General features: G+C 40.6%; 1 protein-coding gene and 1 long non-coding RNA gene across 2 annotated transcripts; one reads left to right on the top strand and one right to left on the bottom strand.

The window, feature by feature from the left end:
* Positions 1 to 2,459: 2,459 nt before the first annotated feature.
* Positions 2,460 to 3,037, bottom strand: LOC148971939 (uncharacterized). The gene is made up of 2 exons (XR_016146793.1): positions 2,938 to 3,037; positions 2,460 to 2,826 (listed from the first exon to the last, which is right to left on the bottom strand). It is a non-coding gene; the product is annotated as an uncharacterized LOC148971939 (long non-coding RNA).
* Positions 3,038 to 12,409: 9,372 nt separating this feature from the next.
* vstm5 (V-set and transmembrane domain containing 5) lies at positions 12,410 to 20,062 on the top strand. The gene is made up of 4 exons (XM_039655414.2): positions 12,410 to 12,754; positions 14,432 to 14,758; positions 17,759 to 17,902; positions 19,926 to 20,062. Exons 1-4 carry the CDS (start codon positions 12,682 to 12,684, stop codon positions 19,955 to 19,957), a joined length of 576 nt encoding a protein of 191 aa, XP_039511348.1. The 5' UTR covers positions 12,410 to 12,681; the 3' UTR covers positions 19,958 to 20,062.
* Positions 20,063 to 22,780: the final 2,718 nt, after the last annotated feature.

Raw genomic sequence — 22,780 nt, 5'->3', positions numbered from 1 at the left:
AGCAGTCAGCTCTTTTTACGCCGTCTTCCCGTTTTAGTATTTTCCCGTAAAATATCCCGTATTTTTACGCTCTGATTGTGTGAGACGTTCAAGCTCGGACAGATTCTACCACGGACTTGTTAAGACCGGAGACACTGGCTGCGTGACGTGTTTGTTTTTATTTCGGCTCCCATGTTAACAGATTAGAGCTTGCACACTGCCTGCGTGACACGCGCGTCTCCAGAAAATGCGTGCATGCTAGAAATAGAACTGACGCCTATTTTTCACGTGACACGCAAGTGTGTTGAAAGCGTTTCTAAGCAAAAATAAAATAAAAAATAGGAAACGATGTTTATATGTCATTTTGTACACGAATACATATTAATAAATTACATTTTGATGTTTGAAAGTCTAGGTTTTGACATAAATTCGGATATCAATGTAATTTAAACAAATGATAGCTAATATTAATAATAATTAATTAATTCAGAATATTGCCATTATTTTTGCCTATATCTTATTCATGTCATTTTTTTATTTTTACAATCGAGTCCTGGTGTCCACTACAGAGCAGTGGCGTAGCCACGAGGGGGCCTGGGTGGGCCTAGGCCCCCTCATTTACATGTCCGGTCCCCTCAGATTTCTGATTGCTTAAAAAAAAAAAAAATTGTTTTATTAGGATTGATAGATTGACCAATCAAAATGCTGCGCGGTAAAATGCGGCTTATATTCAAACTTGATTTGTTTATATACCGTGTTGCGCGTAACGTATGCTGTCATCTTCATCTTTGCGCGAGAGTCAATATGCCGTGACAATGGCAGGCGCTTAAACTCAAAGTACAATATTACACTTTTTTTAAAAAGCACGGAAAGATCTACTTGAAGAAAATGTGCCATCCACATCAGACTGTTCATTGGCGACAGCGAGTGAAGCGACAGCGAGTGAAGCGGCACCTGAGGCTTCTCAGGAGGACACAGAAACCGAACGACCATCACAGGAGTGTCGCGGTGAGACTTCCACACAGATCGGCACAATGGCAAATGATTTGTCTGCTCTTGATGAACCCCCTTCACAACCAGTGCTGACCACATTTCCTTACACTGAGTTTGCCAGAAAGAATCGTTGCTTTTCCCCAAAATGGTACAGTGAATTCTATATATATATATATATATATATATATAAACATAAATAATGTTGCCCCCTCATTTAAAGACGGGACCCCCTAAAAATGAAATTCTGTCTACGCCCCTGCTACAGAGGTCATCATAGCATAACATATGAATAAAATATATAGATATATTTTCTTTTTTTCATTTGTTTCTTATGCTCTTAAATGTGATTACATGAAGAAGAAAAAAACTTCTGAAAAAAACGTTCTGGGCCTCAGGAGGAAATAAAGATAGGATAGGCTACAATAACAAGTGTGTCTTCTGAGTGACAGTCCACCATCATCAGGCTAAATATAGGCTTTTTAAAGCTACACAAAATGTGTAAATGTTATTGAAATAAACAGACAGCCCACTTCCCTATTTTGCGGATTTTGGAAGATGTGAGCAATACACCGCTAATCCAAATGTCATACATGTAGGCTAGTTATAAACTCTTTAGACTTTTAATGATTAGTGCTTTTATTTTGAAAGTTTGAGGGTAAGAATCGTGTAAAAAAAAAAAATCCCTTATTTTGTGGATGGATTCCGGTAAATCTCCCTTATTTTCAATGTTCAATGTTGACAGCTAGGCCCTAGCTCCCGAATCGTCCCACACGCGAGCTGTTAGTTTAAAAGTCGACTCGGAAGAAAGCGAACATTTTGACAAAAATAAAAAGCGAGGCAGAATTTAGCCATTGCTCACAGCCCTAATAAAATAAACATAGATAGAGGAAACACTGCATTGTGGAATAACTCCCTAAATTCCCTGAAATATTACCGATAACATGATGAGCTAGCTGCAGGCGTTTCAGCTAACGTTAGCTCTGGCAGTCTGCGGTGGATCTTGTCTTCGACTGGATGAAGATTCAGCAGCTTTGAAATATCCAGTCAATTTAGGAATTTTTTAAAAATATCTTGGTCCCTTTGTTCTCTTAACTTTAATATTGTACGTTTCTGTGCTCCACTTTCATGCTTTCTTTCAGCCATTCTGCCTCTGTGCTGTCCAGCAATATAGCAGTGACGTAAATGAAAATGACTGACATGATTTGAGTAGCGCGGGAAGGGGGGTGCTGCAGGGGCTGCAGCAGCAGAAGCCCCCCTCGTCATAGGATCAGCCCCCGTGGACTATAATATAACATTGATTAAATGAATAGCCTATTATATATATATATGATACTAAATTTAATGGCTACTATACAGAGAAATTTCATGTCTTGTCATCAGTCAGCCACAACCATTGGGCCACAAGCCACAACATAATGTTGTAACATCTACTTTCAAGAAAGCTTGCTAAGAAAGATTGCTACATAATAAAGTGAGGGACCAGAGACTTCACATTTCAATGAGCCATGTGTATTATACCATAAATCAGCATTCAGGCAGTAACCATACAAAATACATGAGGCATTCATTTACAAGACAATAGGGCTAATTCAGCTCTTCCCAATAATGCTTTTGGTAGCCAAGAGTTCAGTCCTTAGAGTCCCACAAGCAACAAGAAACTGTACTTAAGCGCAGAGCGGAAGAGTTCACAATGGTCTGAATCCAAGTGTCCAAGCAGCGGTTGATACTAGGACAAACTGTAGTTCAAGGCACAAACAGCAGATGCCAAAGGTGTGATTGTAGACAATTAATGCCATATTGGTCAAGGGTTTAGTTGTAGATGAGTTGCTGCCTCATGCCTGCACGATGAACCCTCTGCATCAAACAAACAAACAAACTGAGTGCCACCATAACACATTTACATCTCATTTGCTGACACATCACCTAACATTACACATACAAACAAAGTACAAACTGAACACTTACGTTTGAGCATAGGAACCACAGGTTCCTCAAATCAGGGAAAAACATGACCACACTAGTAGGGAAGCTTCTCCATGTGCTTAACACATCCTTCCTTCCTTACTCTCATTTTATGCTACTAGGAACCCTCCTTACTAGAGAAGCCCCTAGTGGTAGAACAGAGTATTACACAGTACAGAGAGCTAATAAGACAAATGTAACTGCAAGCTGTTACACACCCCTCTCCCTAAAGAAAAGTCTCAAATACTCCCATAGAACTTTTTTAACTTTTCAATATGGTAAGTATCACATTGATTCGGATTGTCAAGCATTACTACCTTGTAATTGACATTATTCATTCTCTTCAAAATCTTTGCAGGTCCCTGCCATTTTGGAGCTAACTTGGCAGTAAAGTAATCAGCAGCTCGAGAAAGATGATGAGTCAAGTCAAGTCAAGTCACATTTATTTATATAGCGCTTTTCACAATACAGATTGTATCAAAGCAGCTTCACAGTGATAACATGAAAGTAGCACAACACAGATCAACAACATTGCTAAACACTAAATAACCCCAACTGAGCAAGCTCAAAGCAAGCCAAAAGCAAGGCGACAGTGGCAAGGAACCAAACTCCATCAGATTGGATGGAGAAAAAACCTTGGGAGAACCCAGGCTCAGTCGGGGGCCAGTTCTCCTCTGGCTTACATTCATATTGTTTAAATATAAATATTAAATATAAATATTGTTTATGAATCAAACGGCGCCATAACATATCGCAGGCGTTGAGTCGTCTCATCACAGGCGTTGGGGCATCCGAAATCCCCGTGAGAGGCTGGACACAAAACTGGACCTGACGAACGCCATTTTTCTCGGGACAAGCGTCCCGAGATAACAGCAGAAAGGCAGATGGGAAATAATTAGCATAGCTGATGTTCAGTCAGTCAGTACCCAAACCAGATCTCCTTCCTCAAAGGTTTCAGCCCTTCTTCGTTTATTGTAGTACTTGGCTTGCCTCTCCTGTGCTTGACTAGTTTTCTCCGTCACTTGGTCCAGAAGAATCTTCTGTCTCTCAATTGTGGTATAGGCTACATGATCGGGATTAGACGCCTTGCGGACTAACCGTTCAAGAGGTCCTTTTAACTTACGTCCAAGTGCAATTTCCGCTGGAGTAAGAGCTGTACTTTCTTGCCACGCCGAATTTATAGCATATCGGAACTCTGGTAACCACTTATCCCAGTCACGATGGTTATCATGGACAAAAGATGCTATCATCGTTTTCAAGGTTCTGTTGACCCTCTCAGTTAAGTTGGTCTGAGGATGATAAGCTGTTGTGAGTTTCTGAACCACACCCCATCGTTTACAGGTATCACTTAGTAGCTGTCCAGTGAATTGAGGTCCTCGGTCTGAAACCAAGTATACCGGCGTTCCCCATCTTGTGAACATCTCTTTTATCAGTATGTTGGTTATGAGGTGAGTTTTCGAAGACCGTAGAGCAAAGAGTTCTACCCACTTGCTGCAATAATCCACAAAGACTAATAGGAATTCATTGGATCGAGGGCTTCTCGGGAAAGGACCCATCAAATCCACTCCGAGCATATATCCCGGTTCCACTACTGGGGTTGACTGCAACAATCCAGATAGCTTAGTGATTCTTGGTTTGTAGGCTTGACACGTCTTACATACCTTACAGAAACTCCGAACATCATTGCAAATTTCAGGCCAATAAACATTGTCAAGTAGCCTCCGTAGAGTTTTCATTCTTCCAGATGACCACTCAATGGATTTGCATGAGCAAATTGCAGGAATGCTTCCCTCAATGATGCAGGTATGACTAGCTGATTAGTGTACCCTAGTTGCTTGTCCGGTACCCTACGAAACAAGTAGTCATTTTCCACAATGTAAGCAACACGGCTTGGGTCAGTATTAGTTTGTTTAGCTGACTCCCATAAGGTCTCTAAAGAAGAATCAAGCTTTTGAGCTCTCCCAATCTCATCCTAGCTGACTGGTAAATTAGGGTCTGGTTTTGTGGGTTGACACAGGGCAATGTGGCCTACCACCTCTTGCACAGGTATGCCTCTGGATAGGGCATCAGGTACCACATTACAGGATCCCTTACGGTACTTAACAGTGAAGTTAAAACTTTGCAGCCTTAAAGCCCACCTAGTCAAACGGGAGGATGGTTTGGGTTGATTGAATACCCAAGTCAGGGCAGAATGGTCTGTGAGTACTTCAAAGTTTCTTCCCTCCAGGTACTGTCTCCACTTTTCTACAGCCCACACCACGGCTAAACACTCCTTCTCAGCTGTAGAATACGATTTCTCAGCTCCATGAACCAGTCTCAAAGCATAGGCGATGACATGCTCCAATCCGTCAACCTCCTGTGTCAGAACAGCTCCTAATCCTATATCACTAGCATCCGTTTGTACTTTAAAATCTTTTGTGAAATCAGGTGGCATTAGAACTGGTGCTTGTTGAAGGGCACTTTTAAGATCATCAAAAGCTTTTTGACATTCAACTGTCCAATCCCACACTGCATCCTTCCCTTTTAACGCGTACAAAGGTGCTGCTCGCTCAGAAAAATGAGGAATGAAGCGGTGGTACCAACTTGCAAGGCCTACAAATCTCTGTACCTCCTTGACGTTCTTGGGTACCGGGAAATCACGGACCGCTTAAATTTTTGAGGATTCAGTACGGACTCCTTCTCCAGAAATAACATGTCCTAGGTAAGTGATGGTCTTTTGCAACATAGAACACTTCTTGAGATTGAGAGTTAATCCTGAAGCTTCCAGCTTTGCAAAGAGTTGCTTAAGATGTTGGAAGTGATCTTGAATGCTCCCGGAATAGATCACAATGTCATCAAGATAAACGAAACAGAACTTCCCCAAGTAATCTCTCAGAACGTTGTTCATTAGCCTTTGAAATGTTGCAGCGGCGTTTTTGAGACCAAAAGGAAGACGAACAAATTCAAATTGATTGTTTCTGGTGACAAAAGCAGTCTTTTTAATACTGTCTTCATCCATTCCTACTTGCCAGTAACCAGATTTAAGGTCCAATGTGCTGAATATGGTCGCTCCATACAAGGATTCTAGGATATCTTGAATCTGTGGCATTGGAAATCCATCAAGAGGAGTCTTTGCATTTAACCCCCGGTAGTCAACACAAAAGCGAGTGCTACCATCCTTCTTTGGCACTAAGACTACTGGTGCAGCCCAAGGAGAAACAGATGGCCTTATGATGCCTTTGTTCAACAGATTCTCTACCTCTTCATCTATGAACTTTTGTTTGGTAACGGAAACGGGGTAAGCTTTCTTACGCACAGGAATCTCGTCAGTCGTATGAATTCGATGGTGAATCAAAGTAGTCTGTCCCAAATTACCTGTGCATACTGTCGGCCAATCAAGCATTAGACCTTCTAACTGCCGCTTCTGCGCTTTAGAAGCATCAGCTCGACTCACTACTTCTTTTACAGCCGTTAGTGTAGTGGAAGTCGTTGGCACTAAAGGTAGTGCAAGGTGCAGACTGATCATTGGCAAGGGTGAAGAAGTGTTGAAGGAGTAGATTGTGTCACTGTCTTCCAGTAATGTATAAGTGGAATTTTTAAAATCAAGACAGATACCGGAAGTCATCAGAAACTCAAGCCCTAGTACAACTGAGAACGCCAGATCACTGTCTCTCATTACATAAGCCCTTAGCGGATAGTCATGACCATGGACTGTAGCCTGCCAAGCTATCTTCCCCAAGGCTGTCTGTACATGACCATTTGCGAGTGAAAATGACTGTCCCCTACTTGACTGAATAACTTCATTGGGTGACAATTGCTGCCAACAGGATTCTTGTACTATTGAATAAGTGCTTCCGGTGTCTAGAATTGCTTGATATTGATGGCCTTTTATGGTTATGGGTAAAGTTAATGTAGACATCGGCTTTCCATCATGTTCTGAAAAGACAGCAATATGCTGGTTAAATGGTCGTCCTTTTGAGTTCCTATTGGCTTCAGCAGACTTAGGGGAGTTTTCTTGATGCCTTTGCCTCCAGAAAGCTCTCTCAGCCGCAATATCTGTCTCTATGAGTGTTCCTACCCGTACTAGCTCATCCACTGTAGTTGCAGTACCTCGTAAAATACTAGCTATTTTTGGATTACAGTTCCGAAGTGTTGCTTGAAGGATTTCACGTTCTGTCATCGCTGGTTTCAACCTCAAACATAGCGCTCGGTACTGGTATGCAAATGTCCGGATGCTCTCATCAACTCCTTGTTTCCGTTCTCTTATTCTTCTCTCCACTTCAACCTCGTTATCTTCAGATAAAAAGGATTGAAGAAAAGCAGACTTAAACTGTGCCCAAGTTTTTACTTTCTTCTTTTCTGCCAACCACCAGTCTTTAGCTGTGTCTGTTAATACAGAAGGAAGCATGGATAATATTTCCACATCATTCAAAGGTTGCATAGCTAGATACTCATCACATCGCTCCAGATACGTAATGGGATCCTCTCCATCCAAACTTCCGAACTTTGGAAATTCTAATTTGACAGGGGTCTGACAGTGCATCGGTCTGAAGGAACTATGGGTTACTCCAGTGTGGTTAAAATTTGGGGTAGAAGTGGCTCCCTCAGAAGACTGAATCAAAGATCTCAACTGGCTATCTCTCCGTTTCAGGCAATCCATAGTTGCTTTTTCCAAATCCTGGACCTTAGCTTCCAATGTGACTTTTACTCGCCCGCATCCAGCCTCCAGTTTAGCAGATAAAGAGTCTTCTAACTGCTGTATCTCTGTATGATGATCTTGATGCAAATTTAAAATATGTTGCAACTGACTTTCAATGGCAGTCATGCGATTACTTTGCACATCTAACTGGTATTGTATATCTTTAAAGTGTATAATAGAGGATCCTTCCCAACCCTCCATTTTACATTCAATTTTATGCATTCTTGTGGCCAAACAGTCATCATCTTCGTTGGGAGGAGGAGGAGGAGGCAACAAAGCATCATCAAAATCATATTCTTGTTCTAGATCTTCCTGTTCATTTTCCAGATACAAATTACTAAGAGAATGAATAAGGTCTCTGACAGGCTCACGATGTGTAGTGAAAGGTGCTGAAGAATAGTCTGGACTTAAAGGATCATTTCCCCCTGTCTCTCTTTGTGAGAAAGCCATTTTGCAACTAACAACCTCTTTAAGTAATCTTAATTCTAAAGACCCAAAGTAAATGAAATGTAAAGATACCTCAAACTATGGTCACAATAAAACACTTGTGTAGAATGGCTCATTGCAAATAGAATTTATGTCTCTCTTCAAGATTCAACAAAACGTTGCTTCAGGTCCCTGTTCGGGCGCCATATTTTATGTAACATCTACTTTCAAGAAAGCTTGCTAAGAAAGATTGCTACATAATAAAGTGAGGGACCAGAGACTTCACATGAGCCATGTGTATTATACCATAAATCAGCATTCAGGCAGTAACCATACAAAATACATGAGGCATTCATTTACAAGACAATAGGGCTAATTCAGCTCTTCCCAATAATGCTTTTGGTAGCCAAGAGTTCAGTCCTTAGAGTCCCACAAGCAACAAGAAACTGTACTTAAGCGCAGAGTGGAAGAGTTCACAATGGTCTGAATCCAAGTGTCCAAGCAGCGGTTGATACTAGGACAAACTGTAGTTCAAGGTACAAACAGCAGATGCCAAAGGTGTGATTGTAGACAATTAACGCCATATTGGTCAAGGGTTTAGTTGTAGATGAGTTGCTGCCTCATGCCTGCACGATGAACCCTCTGCATCAAACAAACAAACAAAATGAGTGCCACCATAACACATTTACATCTCATTTGCTGACACATCACCAAACATTACACATACAAACAAAGTACAAACTGAACACTTACGTTTGAGCATAGGAACCACAGGTTCCTCAAATCAGGGAAAAACATGACCACACTAGTTGGGAAGCTTCTCCATGTGCTTAACACATCCTTCCTTCCTTACTCTACTTCTTCTACCATTTTATGCTACTAGGAACCCTCCTTACTAGAGTACCCCCTAGTGGTAGAACGGAGTATTACACAGTACAGAGAGCTAATAAGACAAATGTAACTGCAAGCTGTTACAATGTCATCATATTTTTCATCCCTTAGCCCCCTTTGCATGAAACAGCTTCCAGCGCGCTTGGATTTGACCAGCATCAGCAGCTGATTGGATAACCAATTCACATCCACCCAGCCCTGAAGACGCCTAGCAATGGTTTAACCTTTAGTTAAATATACCTTAAGAGTCTTCGTAGCGATAAGAGACAACGTTAACGGAAACGCAGCCCAGGAATGATGCTTATGCAGCGCCGCTGCTCCCACCACGTGCATCACGCACTGCGTAGGGCACCAAGTGCTGAGGGGGCTCCTAATATAGCCTAATGAAAAATCAATCATCAAACTTCTTGTTATGATCAGATTCAGTACGTTCTTCAACTTCAAATCAAAAGTAGGCAGGCTTTATGTTCACAGACTGAGCGCGAATTTTAACCGAAACTGACCACCCCCCCCCAAAAAAATATTTGGGCTGAGTCCCCGGATTAGGGGCAGACGGGGAGAGGACCGTCTCTCGCTGGACAGAAGGGCTGGTCTCGGGCTGGACGGTCTCTGCCGCTGGCTGGACGGTCTCTGGCGCTGGCTGGACGGGGCTGGACGGAATCAGCGGAGAGGAGAGTTCAGGCTCGGGAGGGCTGGACGGAACAAGCGATGAGGAGAGTTCAGGTTTAACGAGGCTGGACGGAACTAGCGGAGAGGAGAGTTCAGACTCGGGAGGGCTGGACGGAACCAGCGATGAGGAGGGTTCAGGCTCAGGAGGGCTGGACGGAACCAGCGATGAGGAGAGTTCAGGTTTAAAGAGGCTGGACGGAACTAGTGGAGAGGAGAGTTCAGACTCGGGAGGGCTGGACGGAACCCGCGATGAGGAGAGTTCAGGTTTAACGAGGCTGGACGGAACCAGCGGAGAGGAGAGTTCAGGCTCGGCGGGGCTGACGGTGAGCGCAGGCTCGGCAGGGCTGGACGGGACCAGCGATGAGGAGGGTTCAAGCTTAATGGGGCTGGATGGAACCAGCGATGAGGAGAGTTCAGGCTCGACGGGGCTGGATGGAACCAGCGATGAGGAGGGCTCTGGCTCGGCAGGGCTGGATGGGACCAGCGGTGAAGAGAGCTTAGAACGGGCAGTACAGACCATGAACGGGGAGCCAAACCATCTTAAGATCGCCTCGAGATACCGTTCGATGGTCTCACCGGGACCTCCGGGTGGAATCAGCGCTTGCAAGGGTGGATCCAACCCACTCCAAAATAGGTCCATCACCTGCTGCTCGGTCAGGGAGGTTCGATGGCTAAACTGAATAAAGTCCTCCATGTAAGATTCAATCTTACGGCCATCTTGGTAGATAGAGCACAACGTTAACCCCGCTTTGTCCATCTCTTGTTTGGTCGATCGTTCTGTCACGGTGCTGGTGGAGTGTTGGCTGAAGAAGGAGACCGAAGAGGCAAATGCTCCAATTCAAACACTTTACTTAAACTCAAAACATCAAACAGGTAAGGGTACAGGCAGGAAGACAGGTAGAAACACTCTCTGACGCAAAGTAACATAGACAACGATCGACAAGGACTGAATGGAACAGAGGGAACTAAATACACAGATGAATCAAACATAATGATGTGAAGACAGGTGATACTGATGAACAAGACGAGGAACAGGTGGCTGATGAGGGAGTGAGTTCGGGATAGGGTGACGAGAGGATCCTGGGAAGTGTAGTGCTGATGACAAGACAGACTGGTGCAGACGACGGACTGTGACACTCGGATGGAATTTGGTGTAAAAACGAATTTGGTCATCCGATGAACAGTATCGGCTGAAGAGAGTCGGGGGTGGTAGGTCAGTGTTATGCAACCTGGCTTCCAAGTCATGGATGTAATCCAAAGCCTCATCCAGAGCACCTGTAAAGATAAAGAAATTAAAAACCATGTTACCTTATGCAACACAACACAGAACAGTAATTATGTCAACTCTTAAATGACATCACTGCAAAAAGAATGTCATTCAGAGCCCCCTACAGCTAGACAGCATGAGACTGTTACAGATGTAGGCTAACGTTAGTTAAATAAAATGTGTGTGTGTGTGTGTGTGTAATGTTGAGAGAGAAACTCAACAGCAAATAACAAATGCATTCGCTGTGTGCACCAGTGGAGTTTTGCTGGGATACAATGGAGAAAATCTGTTACTGCACCCAAACAAACATAATTACCGCTATCAAAGATATCAACCTCAAATTTGGAGCACAACTTATTTAGATTTATGGCTTTGATTTTCTAGATGTTTTAGAGTTCAAATTGGTTTTATATATTTTACATAAAATAATGTTCATAAACTCAAACCTATAAAACTTTTTTGGATTTACTTACTCATTTTAATTCATTTCCAATAATCTGCCAAGGGTCTTCTTTAAAATAAGACCAAACTTAAGTCTGTGCTCCAAATTAAAAAAAAAAAAAAAAAAAATGTGTCCTCTATGTCCCTGTGTAACTTTTTTTTTAGTGATGCACAAGGGTTAAGTTATTCAGTTAAAAATGTATTTATCCATTAATGGTACACATAGTTGACTAGTCTTAACTTACTAAACACATTATGAACAATCTTACCTGCAGGTGGGTGTGTCACGTAGTCGTGATCCATCCTTACTGCCTTTGCCACCATGGTGCTATCTTCACAGCATAGCTGGGTAACGTTACTAGACTGACGTTTGACGGTTCTTTCATATACTGACTCCCTTCTCAAAGGAGCAGTAAAATTGTTCCAAGGGAACAGGCTCGAGAACGACGAACGACGCAGCCACCAACATAATCCTCCGGAGCGAAGACATAAGTGCTACCTCACATAATGTCGAAACTGTTCCCTTCATCTCTTCGGATCGCCTGGGTTTCAGGTTTGGATCGACAGGAAAAGAATGAAACGAAAGGTATGGCTGTTTTTGGGTGGAAGACGAACAGCCAGGAACACAACAGAAGCTGCGACTCTTCGACTCTGCCATGTTTCGTATCTGCCGCTACGATAACAGGCAGTTCTAATACACTTCAATGACGTATTTCCGGTCGAAAAATTCCGAAGTGCGTAAAAGGTCTATTATGCAGAAATCATTCTCACAATATCCCTTAAGGCGAAAATACTACAGTAAAAGTATAAGGATAATGTTGACTTCCGTCCATTAGAGGCGCTAAGTGTCATGTAATCTGCCCAGCAACCGGCTCGGTCCTCACAGCACCGCCAACTTCACCAGTTCAGTGAGTGTCGTGTGTGAGAACATTTGAGCTGATAGTGTGGCTGTATACACCCCTCTAAGTGTCAGCAGAAATCAGGGTCCTCACAACATGCAAGGTCATGGTCCTCACAAGGATAGCTAAACACGTATGTGTGTGTGTGTGTGTGTGTGTGCGCGCGCATGTTTTCACTGGCTGAGGCTGTTGAACCGGTCTGATCAGTATCGCCTGCAAGTGGATAAGACGATACTGTTGAATAAACAGATCAGACAGACAGGAAAAAGAGCAAAAGGGAGCAAATACTGAAAGAGAAAGGGAAAGAGAAAACAACTCAGAAGAAAATATGGATCTGAGTGCGTACAGACTGGCATAAGGAAGCATGCAGCAAGGATAGCAGAGAAAGAAAGACAGGGTGAAAGTCTAGAGTTATGACAGAGCTATAAAGACAATCACATGTAACTTGTATTTAAATCTATGGAGGAATCAGTCTAATGAGGTCTGCATGGATATGTTTGTCTCAGAACGCACACATACTGTATCTTATCTTCTGTCTCTACCATTACAGTAAGTATTTGTGTCTTCTTATGTGTTTGTTTAGCTATAGATATTGCAAAGAGACAATTGCTGAATTACACCAAGGATTACAACAAACGTCTTACTCTGTGACCCCTTAAGTGCCATTTGTCTTCAGAGGGCACTGGTCAGATATTTTCTCTTTAACCAGTTTTCCAGTATTACAATATGCTTTGGGGACAAAGTGTTTAATTAGTGTAATCATTATAATGCACATTATATAGAAAAGAATAGATTATATTATGTCCTCTAGATAAACATTTATGGACAGATGTAGGCCTATATTTTATGATTCCTGAAGAGGTGAATGCCTGTTAAGATTTATAATAGCATGATTATATTGCATTTGTTTGAACCGTTCGGGTATTTTTACTATGCTTTTGTTCAAACAAATCTTTTTAACATTTAACACAAAGTTTATCCACAATCCTGCACAATTGCTAATAACATGTAACAATCCTGTCTAAAACTGGCAATGTAATATTTAGCATTTGTAATTCACACTGTATAACAAGCCTAGATGTTGCTTTTCAGCTGAACATTGCTAAAAACAAACACCTGCCACGTAGGAAACTTGCAGTTGAGCTGAATACCGAAGGACAGGATTCTGGTGTGGAGTGAATGAGTCAGGCTAGCCAATCCTGTTTACAAACCCATTCTTCACTTTCCTGTCACTTCAGATTCTTTACTTCACAGCTTATTTACTTTACTTAAGACACTGTTTCAGAGTTTCATCTGGAAATGTATAGGAGCAGGAATGGACAGTGTAGACGCAGCGAAATAACATGGCAGTTGCTAAGTTTGGATTGGACAGTAATGTTTTAAAGCGGGTCATTTTACTAGAGATAAGAGAAAGATTATAGCAGCTTCTTCTAAAAGGATCCTGTTTATCATATCATTGGTAGTGAACTCCACCAACTTGCTTTGGTTTGAAGGGGGTGATTATTAACTCATTGAGAAAGGACAGGCACATGAGTGGAGTGGTTTTTGCCCTGAGGAATCCCATTGAGAAGCTAAATCCATCTACAGCCACTGTGTTATATAGACATACTGTTGTCTTGGCAAGTGTTATAAGTCAAGGCACCTTTATTTCTATAGCGCTTTATGCTTTATACTAAACAGATTTATACAATACACCTTCACAGTAATAAAAAAGGAAATACCTGAATTAATTATGCAAACTTATGAAATATGTATAAATTCCTAAATCAAGATGCATTTACTAAAGTAGTAAAAGGCCATAAGATATGTCTTGTTTTGTATGAAAATAAATCAAAATGAAGTGACTCGTTGCTTAAAACAAGCAAAATGATCTGCCATTGTGGTAAGAAAAATTATCTTAATTCAAACAGAAACAAAATAATTTTTCTTTCCCCATTGGTAGATAATTTTGCTTGTTTTAAGCAACAAGTCACTTAATTTTGATATATTCCTCTAGAAAACAAGACATAATCTCTTATGGCTGCTTTTGCATTTCAGATCACCAGACATCAACATAGTGTCGGCCCAGATCCGGCCCACGTCTGGGCCTTGTGGAATCCATGTGTGCCAGATGTTGGCCTGATCTGGGCCGTGTGCATGTAAATGGACTGACAGGGACACAAGAAAGTATTTTAGCATCCCCAAGAAAAATCACCCACACTTCTCCTCTGTCTACTGTCTCTGAAGCTCAGGCGATCACCATCCAGGTGTCGGGGAACGCCGTCACGGCTCCAGTTCAGGGAAGTGCACTGTTCTCCGTGGACATCACGTGCATCGGGACTCCAGCAGTCAGATGGGTGTTCAGTTCTGTGAGCCGACAGCAAAGGATCGCCTCTTGGATCCTCGGCGGCTCTGCCAATGTCACGCAAATGTACAAGGGAAGAGTGCAAACGCATCCCAACGGTTCTCTAACCTTATCCAACTTACGTCTCCAAGACTCCGGCTACTACATCATCACCGTGACAGAAACGTCTGGTAACAGCCAAGACATGGGTCTGGTATTGAGTGTGACTGGTGAGTAGCTTTAAAGTTATTAGTCCTTCAGTTGCATCAGCTTATGCTGTGGTCTGGCATCAGATGCTGATTATCCAGTTGAAATGAACCGTGTTCACTCGTTTTGACCAGTGAATCAATTAAATCGTTAGAAAAGCAATGTGAAAACGTACATATATACACTCACCTAAAGGATTGTTAGGAACACCATACCCAGACAGCAAACTGACATTGAATCAACGTGGAAACGACGTCTCTCATGACATTGAAACAACGTTGATTTTGCTCATCGAATTAACGTTGAACCAACGTCAGACGCGGCATTCTTCAAAGCTAAATGAAAATCGAAAATTGGTTTGCTTTCATAACGTTGAAACAACGCGTTGATTTCAAGTTGATTTTCCGTTAGTTTTGAAAGAATGACGCGTCTGACGTTGGTTCAACGTTAATTCGATGAGCAAAACAATGTCAGATCAACGTTGTTTCGATGTCATATTTCCACGTTGATTCAATGTCAGTTTGCTATCTGGGTACTAATATTGGGTTTGACCCCCTTTCGTCTTCAGAACTGCCTTAATTCTACGTGGCATTGATTCAACAAGGTGCTGAAAGCATTCTTTAGAAATGTTGGCCCATATTGATAGGATAGCATCTTGCAGTTGATGGAGATTTGTGGGATGCACATCCAGGGCACGAAGCTCCCGTTCCACCACATCCCAAAGATGCTCTATTGGGTTGAGATCTGGTGACTGTGGCGGCCATTTTAGTACAGTCAACTCATTGACATGATCAAGAAACCAATTTGAAATGATTCCAGCTTTGTGACATAGTGCATTATCCTGCTGGAAGTAGCCATCAGAGGTTGGGGACATGGTGGCCATAAAGGCATGGACATGGTCAGAAACAATGCTCAGGTAGGCTGTGGCATTTAACCCTCTGATGGTCCTCGGTCACTTCTGACCGAATAATTTTCTGTTTTCAATTTAAAAAAATCACAGCTTCATCGGAAGGTTATGATACTTGGTGACTTTTCTGGCATTTGCAGACTGATCTCATGAAATTGCGTGTGTATGACACGCCAATTCGTATTTCCATTTTTGGTGTGCTATCAACACGCATAATCGCTTTTCAGCGTGTTTATGAACGCCGTTGACTTAACGTTACATTACTGTATATATAAATATATGACCTACCCCAACCCCGTCCCTAAACCTACCCGTCACTGGGGTTAATAGCATTTATGAGTCTTCCCCTAGCATCCTAGGAAAAAAATAATGCTCCCCAGATGTAGATCTACATTTTGCTTCGTTTCGCTCGGACATTTAACGGCGTGTACAGACAAGCATACACGTGGATAGCTTAACATGCGTATAGATAACACGCCACTTGACTTGAAAGTGGCGTGTCTGTTTACGCAAAAGTCATGATGTCATGTTGGGCAGTTGGTATGTGAATACAAAAAAAAGAGGTCATGATCCGAGCATGCTAAGTGGTCATAAAAAAAATAGTCACACTCGTGGTCTTCGGTCAAAAATGACCAACCCATAGGAAAATAATGGGAAATTTACAAAAACAGAAAAATTCTCTAAATTATTTTTGTCTGTACAAGTATTTTTGTCTGTACAATCTACAAATCGGCCACGATTCTAAAAGAAAGTACACCGCAGTAAAGGGGTGACACTCTACAACATCAAGAGTGCAAAAAATTCACACCCACCCACACATACAAACACACTTCTATACATACACACCAATAAATTCAGATTACAAAAAATCTGTTTTGAATTTTTTTTAAAAAATGTTGGTCTTCGGTCAAAAATGAACGCACGTATTCTTTGTCTCCCTAATCAAACACACCTGATTCACCTCATTAGCTCATAATCACATGGGTTAATGAGCTGATGAGTTGAATCAGGTGTATTTGATAAGAATATGTGCAGTGTTGGACTCCTAAAGAAGACCATCAGAGGGTTAAACGATGCCAATTGGCACTAAGGGGCCTAAAGAATGCCAAGAAAACATCCCCCACACCACACCACCACCACCAGCCTGCACAGTGGGAACAAGGCATGATGAATCCATGTTCAAATTCTGTTTACACTGAACTCTGACTCTACCATCTGAATGTCTCAACAGAAATCGAAACTCATCAGATCAGGCAACATTTTTCCAGTCTTCAACTGTTCAATTTTGGTGAGCTCTTGCAAATTGTGGCCTCTTTTTCCTATTTGTAGTGGAGATGAGTGGTACCTGGTGGGGTCTTCTGCTGTTGTAGCCCATCCGCCTCAAGGTTGTGTGTGTCGTGTCTTCGCAAATGCTTTGCTGCATACCTCGGTTGTAACGAGTGGTTATTTCAGTCAAAGTTGCTCTTCTATCAGCTTGAATCAGTCGGCCCATTCTCCTCTGACCTCTCGCATCAACAAGGCATTTTCGCCCACAGGACTGCCGCATACTGGATGTTTTTCCCTTTTCACACCATTCTCTGTAAACCCTAGAAATGGTTGTGCGTGAAAATCCCAGTAACTGAGCAGATTGTGAAATACTCAGACACCAACAACCATGCCACGCTCAAAATTGCTTAAATCACCTTTCTTTCCCATTCTGACATTCAGTTTGGAGTTCAGGAGATTGTCTTGACCAGGACCACACCCCTAAATGCACTGAAGCAACTGCCATGTGATTGGTTGATTAGATAATTGCATTAATAAGAAATTGAACAGGTGATCCTAATAATCCTTTAGGTGAGTGTATAAAAAAACATTACTGGTTACTTTCAAAAAGTCATTTGAATATGTAACGCACATTACTTGTTAGCCGAAACTCTGGAATGAATGTTAAATGTCAAAGTCACAGATGTAGTCAACCATGTTAGTAATTCTGCAATGCTCTGGATCATGCAGTCTGGTATATCAGCTTGCACATATTTCAGAGAGTTTGTGATATAAATCAAACATGTCAGCTGGCACAACAGTTTGATATAACTTTCCTTTTTTTGCATTGAACAAATGCTGAATGTTTCAGAGGTGCTGCACGAGGACATGCCGTTCTTGGTGGTTTTTGTCATTGCGCTGGCGACCCTGGCTGCTTTCCTAATGCTGTGTATGTGGCTCTGGAATAAACTCTACCGCCTCATACAAGCCTGGGTACAGAGGAGATGCTTACCAGGTAACAAGCTACATTTACTGTAACTTACCTTTAACATGTCAGACCCAAAAATGTGTAAATGTCTTATTCAGTGGATGGTTTGATACCAGAACACAGAAGGCTATGTCTCATGCAAACATTGTTTTCTTCTATTGCAATTTAGTCTTTACAGCAAAAAACACAAATTTTTAATCAGTGAAGCTGTCAATCACTTCAGTTATGTACACGCTTACTGAGTTCTGCTTTCTTGCTATATATTTATCAATGATCTAGAACTGAAGTTAGCTTAATTTTGCAAAGATTCGATGAAGTTTGAAAAAATAGCTTGGCAATGAAATTGAAAATGGCGGCGCATGGCGAACATGGAATCTCAAAATGAATATAAGTTAATTATGAGCACGAGAATTACCAGCATTTTTGAAAATCTTTAGAAACATTTGTAAAATAATGCATTTTATGACAAATTTATAAATTGCCTACACCCAATAAGCCTTAAAGTGTGTCATTTGATTCCCTAAAAACAATAAAAAGAGAACAGTCTGAAGATTAATATTTGACAGTTTTCATAGTTATTTGCAAAATAGGTGATGCTGTGCATTATGTGAATTTAGTTGGCTCACGTGATTTATGTTTAGATAGATAGATGCTCCTTGGTTTTCACAGTGCATTGTGGGACTTTTTAGGGAGAGAATATTTCAGTGCGCTGAATACTGGACCAGGGAGCTGATCGACACACACACGTTCTCATCACAAGATAACTTCAAATTGTTTAAACTAAGATAAACTAAATTTCTTTTTTATTATTATTACTTTAAAGGATTAGTTCACTTTTGAAAAAACTTTTGCTGATAATTTACTCACCCCCATGTCATCCAAGATGTCCATGTCTTTCTTTCCTCAGTCGAAAAGAAATTTAGGTTTTTGATGAAAACATTCCAGGATTTTTCTCCATATAATGGACTTCAATGGGAACCGGATGGTTCAAGGTCCGAAAGACAGTTAATAACAGTTTCAGATGCAGCTTCAAATGTCTTTAAACGACAGCAGACGATGAATAAGGGTCTTATCATGCGAAACGATCGGTTATTCCAAAGCTTATTCCAAAAATGTAACTTTTCTAAGGACAAATGCTAGTCTTTCTCCATTCTGTGAGGCGCGTTTGCAACGTCACGTAATACGTAATTACGTTCAAAAGGTCACGGGCGACGTAGCCAGAACTACAGAGTCAGAGTGTTTACAAGTTGAACGCATAGGTTGAACGTGAAAACTAACTCAAACGCCGTTTACAAAAAAGGATTTAAAAGGTAAAACAACGATGTCGGACGATTTTGATTCTGTACTTCCGGCTACGTCGCCCGTGACCTTTTGAACGTAATTACGTATTACGTGACGTCACAAACGCGCCTCACAGAATGGAGCAAGGCTAGCATTTGTCCTTAGAAAAGTTACATTTTTGGAATAAGTTTGGAAATAACCGATCGTTTCGCATGATAAGACCCTTATTCATCGTCTGGTGTCGTTTAAAGACATTTGAAGCTGCATCTGAAACTGTTATTAACTGTCTTTCGGACCTTGAACCATCCGGTTCCCATTGAAGTCCATTATATGGAGAAAAATCCTGGAATGTTTTCATCAAAAACCTAAATTTCTTTTCGACTGAGGAAAGAAAGACATGGACATCTTGGATGACATGGGGGTGAGTAAATTATCAGCAAAAGTTTTTTCAAAAGTGAACTAATCCTTTAATGAATAAACACCTTTCTGTGGATAATGGGGGGACCTTGAAGCGAAAAAGAAACTAATAGTGCCAATACTGTAGTAACATGCTAATAAGTGGATAAATGTATTATATTTCTTTCACGTCTGAGGCATTGGATTATATGACACACACTGACAGGACGGAAGAGAAAATGATCAGATAATTTGTTTCTATTAGAAAGACTGTTTATGAATGGTTATCAACCAATATTGCAGTTTACGTATTTTCTGTAAGATGTAATATTGAATGCATCTGAAATGAACCTTTTTTGTGTTGTGCACACAGAGCACACGGAGACCGAACTACAGCCACTGTGACGAAAACACACTCGCTTATTAACGTGTGTGAGATGAAGAGGACGAGCCGAGTGAAGAACTTCACATCCAAAAATAGAACATTACTCATTTATATATATATATATATATATATATATATATATACTGTATATATATATATATATATATATAAATAAATATAAGTGTTCACACCACTCAATTTATTTCTGCCTTATGTTAATATTTTCACATCAATCTACACACCATACACCATAATGACAACGAAAAAGAACAGATGTGACAGCTTTGCACATTTTATTAAAAATAAAAAACTGAAATCGCTTTGGATAAATGCATCTGCTAAATTATGAAATGTGAAATATTTACATGGCATAAGTATTCATACCCTTTTCTGGGACACTTGAAACTTAGCTCAATTTCACTTGTAGATGTTACAACACTTCGATTGGAGTTTAAGGGATAGTTCAAATTGAAATTAATTTTTGATGTTTTATCTTACCTCAAGGGTATCCGAGATGTAGGTGTCTTTGTTTCCACAGTATTTTCAATTTTGATATTTTTAGGTCAAACCTTTCGTGTCTATCAGTCATATATGTGCCCTGTGGTTACAAGAGGTAAAAACGATATAAATACGGTTTGTTTTCTCACACAAACCGCTCGTTTCGTGTCTTAGGCCATCAATGTGTACTTAGATTTACGAGTCATTAAATCATGTTTAATTTGGACTTCTCTGTGCATGCTCTTTGACGTGGACCCCCTAGACCTCCATTATATGACTGACAGACAACAACGGTTTGACCAAAAAATATCAAAATTGCAAATACTGTGGAAACAAAGACACCTACATCTTGGATGCCCTTGAGGTAAGATAAAACATATCAACAGTAAAGTGTTGACTGAGACTCAGACTGGGGCGAGAGTTGCCCTTCCAGCAGGACCATGAGCCTGAGCACACAGCCAAGACAATGCAAGAGTGGCACACAGACTCTGGAGAAACATGAAACCGCCTGTCGACCGATGGCCCCATCCACCCTGAGAGAGCTTGAGAGGAGAGTTAGCAAATGCAGATGTGCAAAGCTTGTCGCATCATCATACCCAAAAGTGGTATGATGGCGATGGGCCTCTTTTCCCACTTGAGGCTTAAGGGTTTGAATACTTATGCAATGTAATTAATTAAAAAAGCTGTATGCAAGATTGTGGCGAAAACTGGTGCAATCACTTTGAAATTAGGGTGTATCCCCCCTCCCCCCATGACTTGAGGTTGCCAGATATGCTGCAGGATCCAGCGGGAATGTACCGCTACATAAAGCTGCTACAAGAAGCTTGCAATGGCAAGTGACGAGTCCTACACAGTGAGTTTTTTTCTGTTAATTATTTATTTTGCACTTTGTAAGAAAGTATTTCAGATTCATATAGAGTTTTTGGGGGTTTCGCAACGCTAGAAATTTTTTTATCCGATTCTGACATGTTTGTATCTGCAGCTGTGGTAACGAGAAGAGCTGGCAACCCGAATGCCGCAACACTACTGACTCCGTGATTGGTAGATCGGTGGAGGGCGGAGCATCAGAACAAAACACAACATGACATCAACATAAAATGACAATAAAAAGGATATTGTAAATGACAATATCCTTGCCGGATTTCTGTTGTCAGCGATATAAGTATTTGAAATGAACATGATTTGTTAATGTCTAATGACATATCAGGGAAAATGTATGATTAATTGAAATAAATTTCTTTACTTTTCTTCTTTCTAAGGTTTTTACTATTTTAAAAAATTTGCAAAGTTGTCACAGATTTCAGTTTTTTTTGCTGTCATTATGGAGTTTGGAGTGTAGATTCATGTGAAAAGAAAACGTGTTTGTGTGCATATATATATATATATATATATATATATATACATACACACACTACCGGTCAAAAGTTTTAGATCGGTAAGATTTTTTATGTTTTTAAAAGAAGTCTCTTCTGCTCACCAAGGCTGCAATTATTTGACAAAAAAAAAAAAAAAGTAATATTGTGAAATATTATTACAATTTAAAACAGCGGTTTTCTTTGTAAATATATAGTCAAGTGTAATTTATTCCTGTGATCAAAGCTGAATTTACAACATCATTACTCCAGTCTTCAGTGTCACATGATCCTACAGAAATTATTATAATATGATGCTCAAGAAACATTTATGATTATTATCCATGTTGACCAAAAGAACAGAATTATTAGAATGATTTCTGAAGGGTCATGTGACACTGAAACTTGATGTGTAATCAGCAACAGTAATGATGTTGAAAATTCGGCTTTCAAATTACATTTTAAAATATATTAAAATAGAAAACAGTTATTTTAAATTGTCATAATATTTCACAATATTAATGTTTGTCTTTTTTTTTTTTTCATCAAATAAAAACAGCCTTGGTGAGCAGAAGAGACTTCATTCAAAAACATAAAAAAAAATCGTACTGATCTAAAACTTTTGACCGGTAGTGTGTATATATGTTTTTAACAATTATTTAACATTGCAAGTGCAAATTGCCATCTGTGTGTCAGGTACCAATCCTGACAGATTTACTCCGTTATAAGTTGTAGTGCGTAAATGTCAAATAGATTTGAATGTGGCACAATGTGATGATTACCATTTAACAACATCCAGATTTTGGGCCAAACCAGGCCTGACCGCTTTAAAATAAACATCTTTGCATAATGATGATTTCCTGCACTGGTTACACTCATTAAATGTGGAGTTTTGCTTGATCTTTTATTTGTCTAATGTGATCTATATTTTCCTGTGTACAGAAGAATCACTCTGCTTGTACAAATAGGTAATAACAGCATAAGAAAAATGCG

This window comes from Pimephales promelas, chromosome 16 (assembly GCF_988280905.1).
Source record: "Pimephales promelas chromosome 16, fPimPro1.hap1.1, whole genome shotgun sequence".
Classification (NCBI taxonomy): domain Eukaryota; kingdom Metazoa; phylum Chordata; class Actinopteri; order Cypriniformes; family Leuciscidae; genus Pimephales; species Pimephales promelas.
This window is presented reverse-complemented; position numbering and strand designations above follow the sequence as displayed.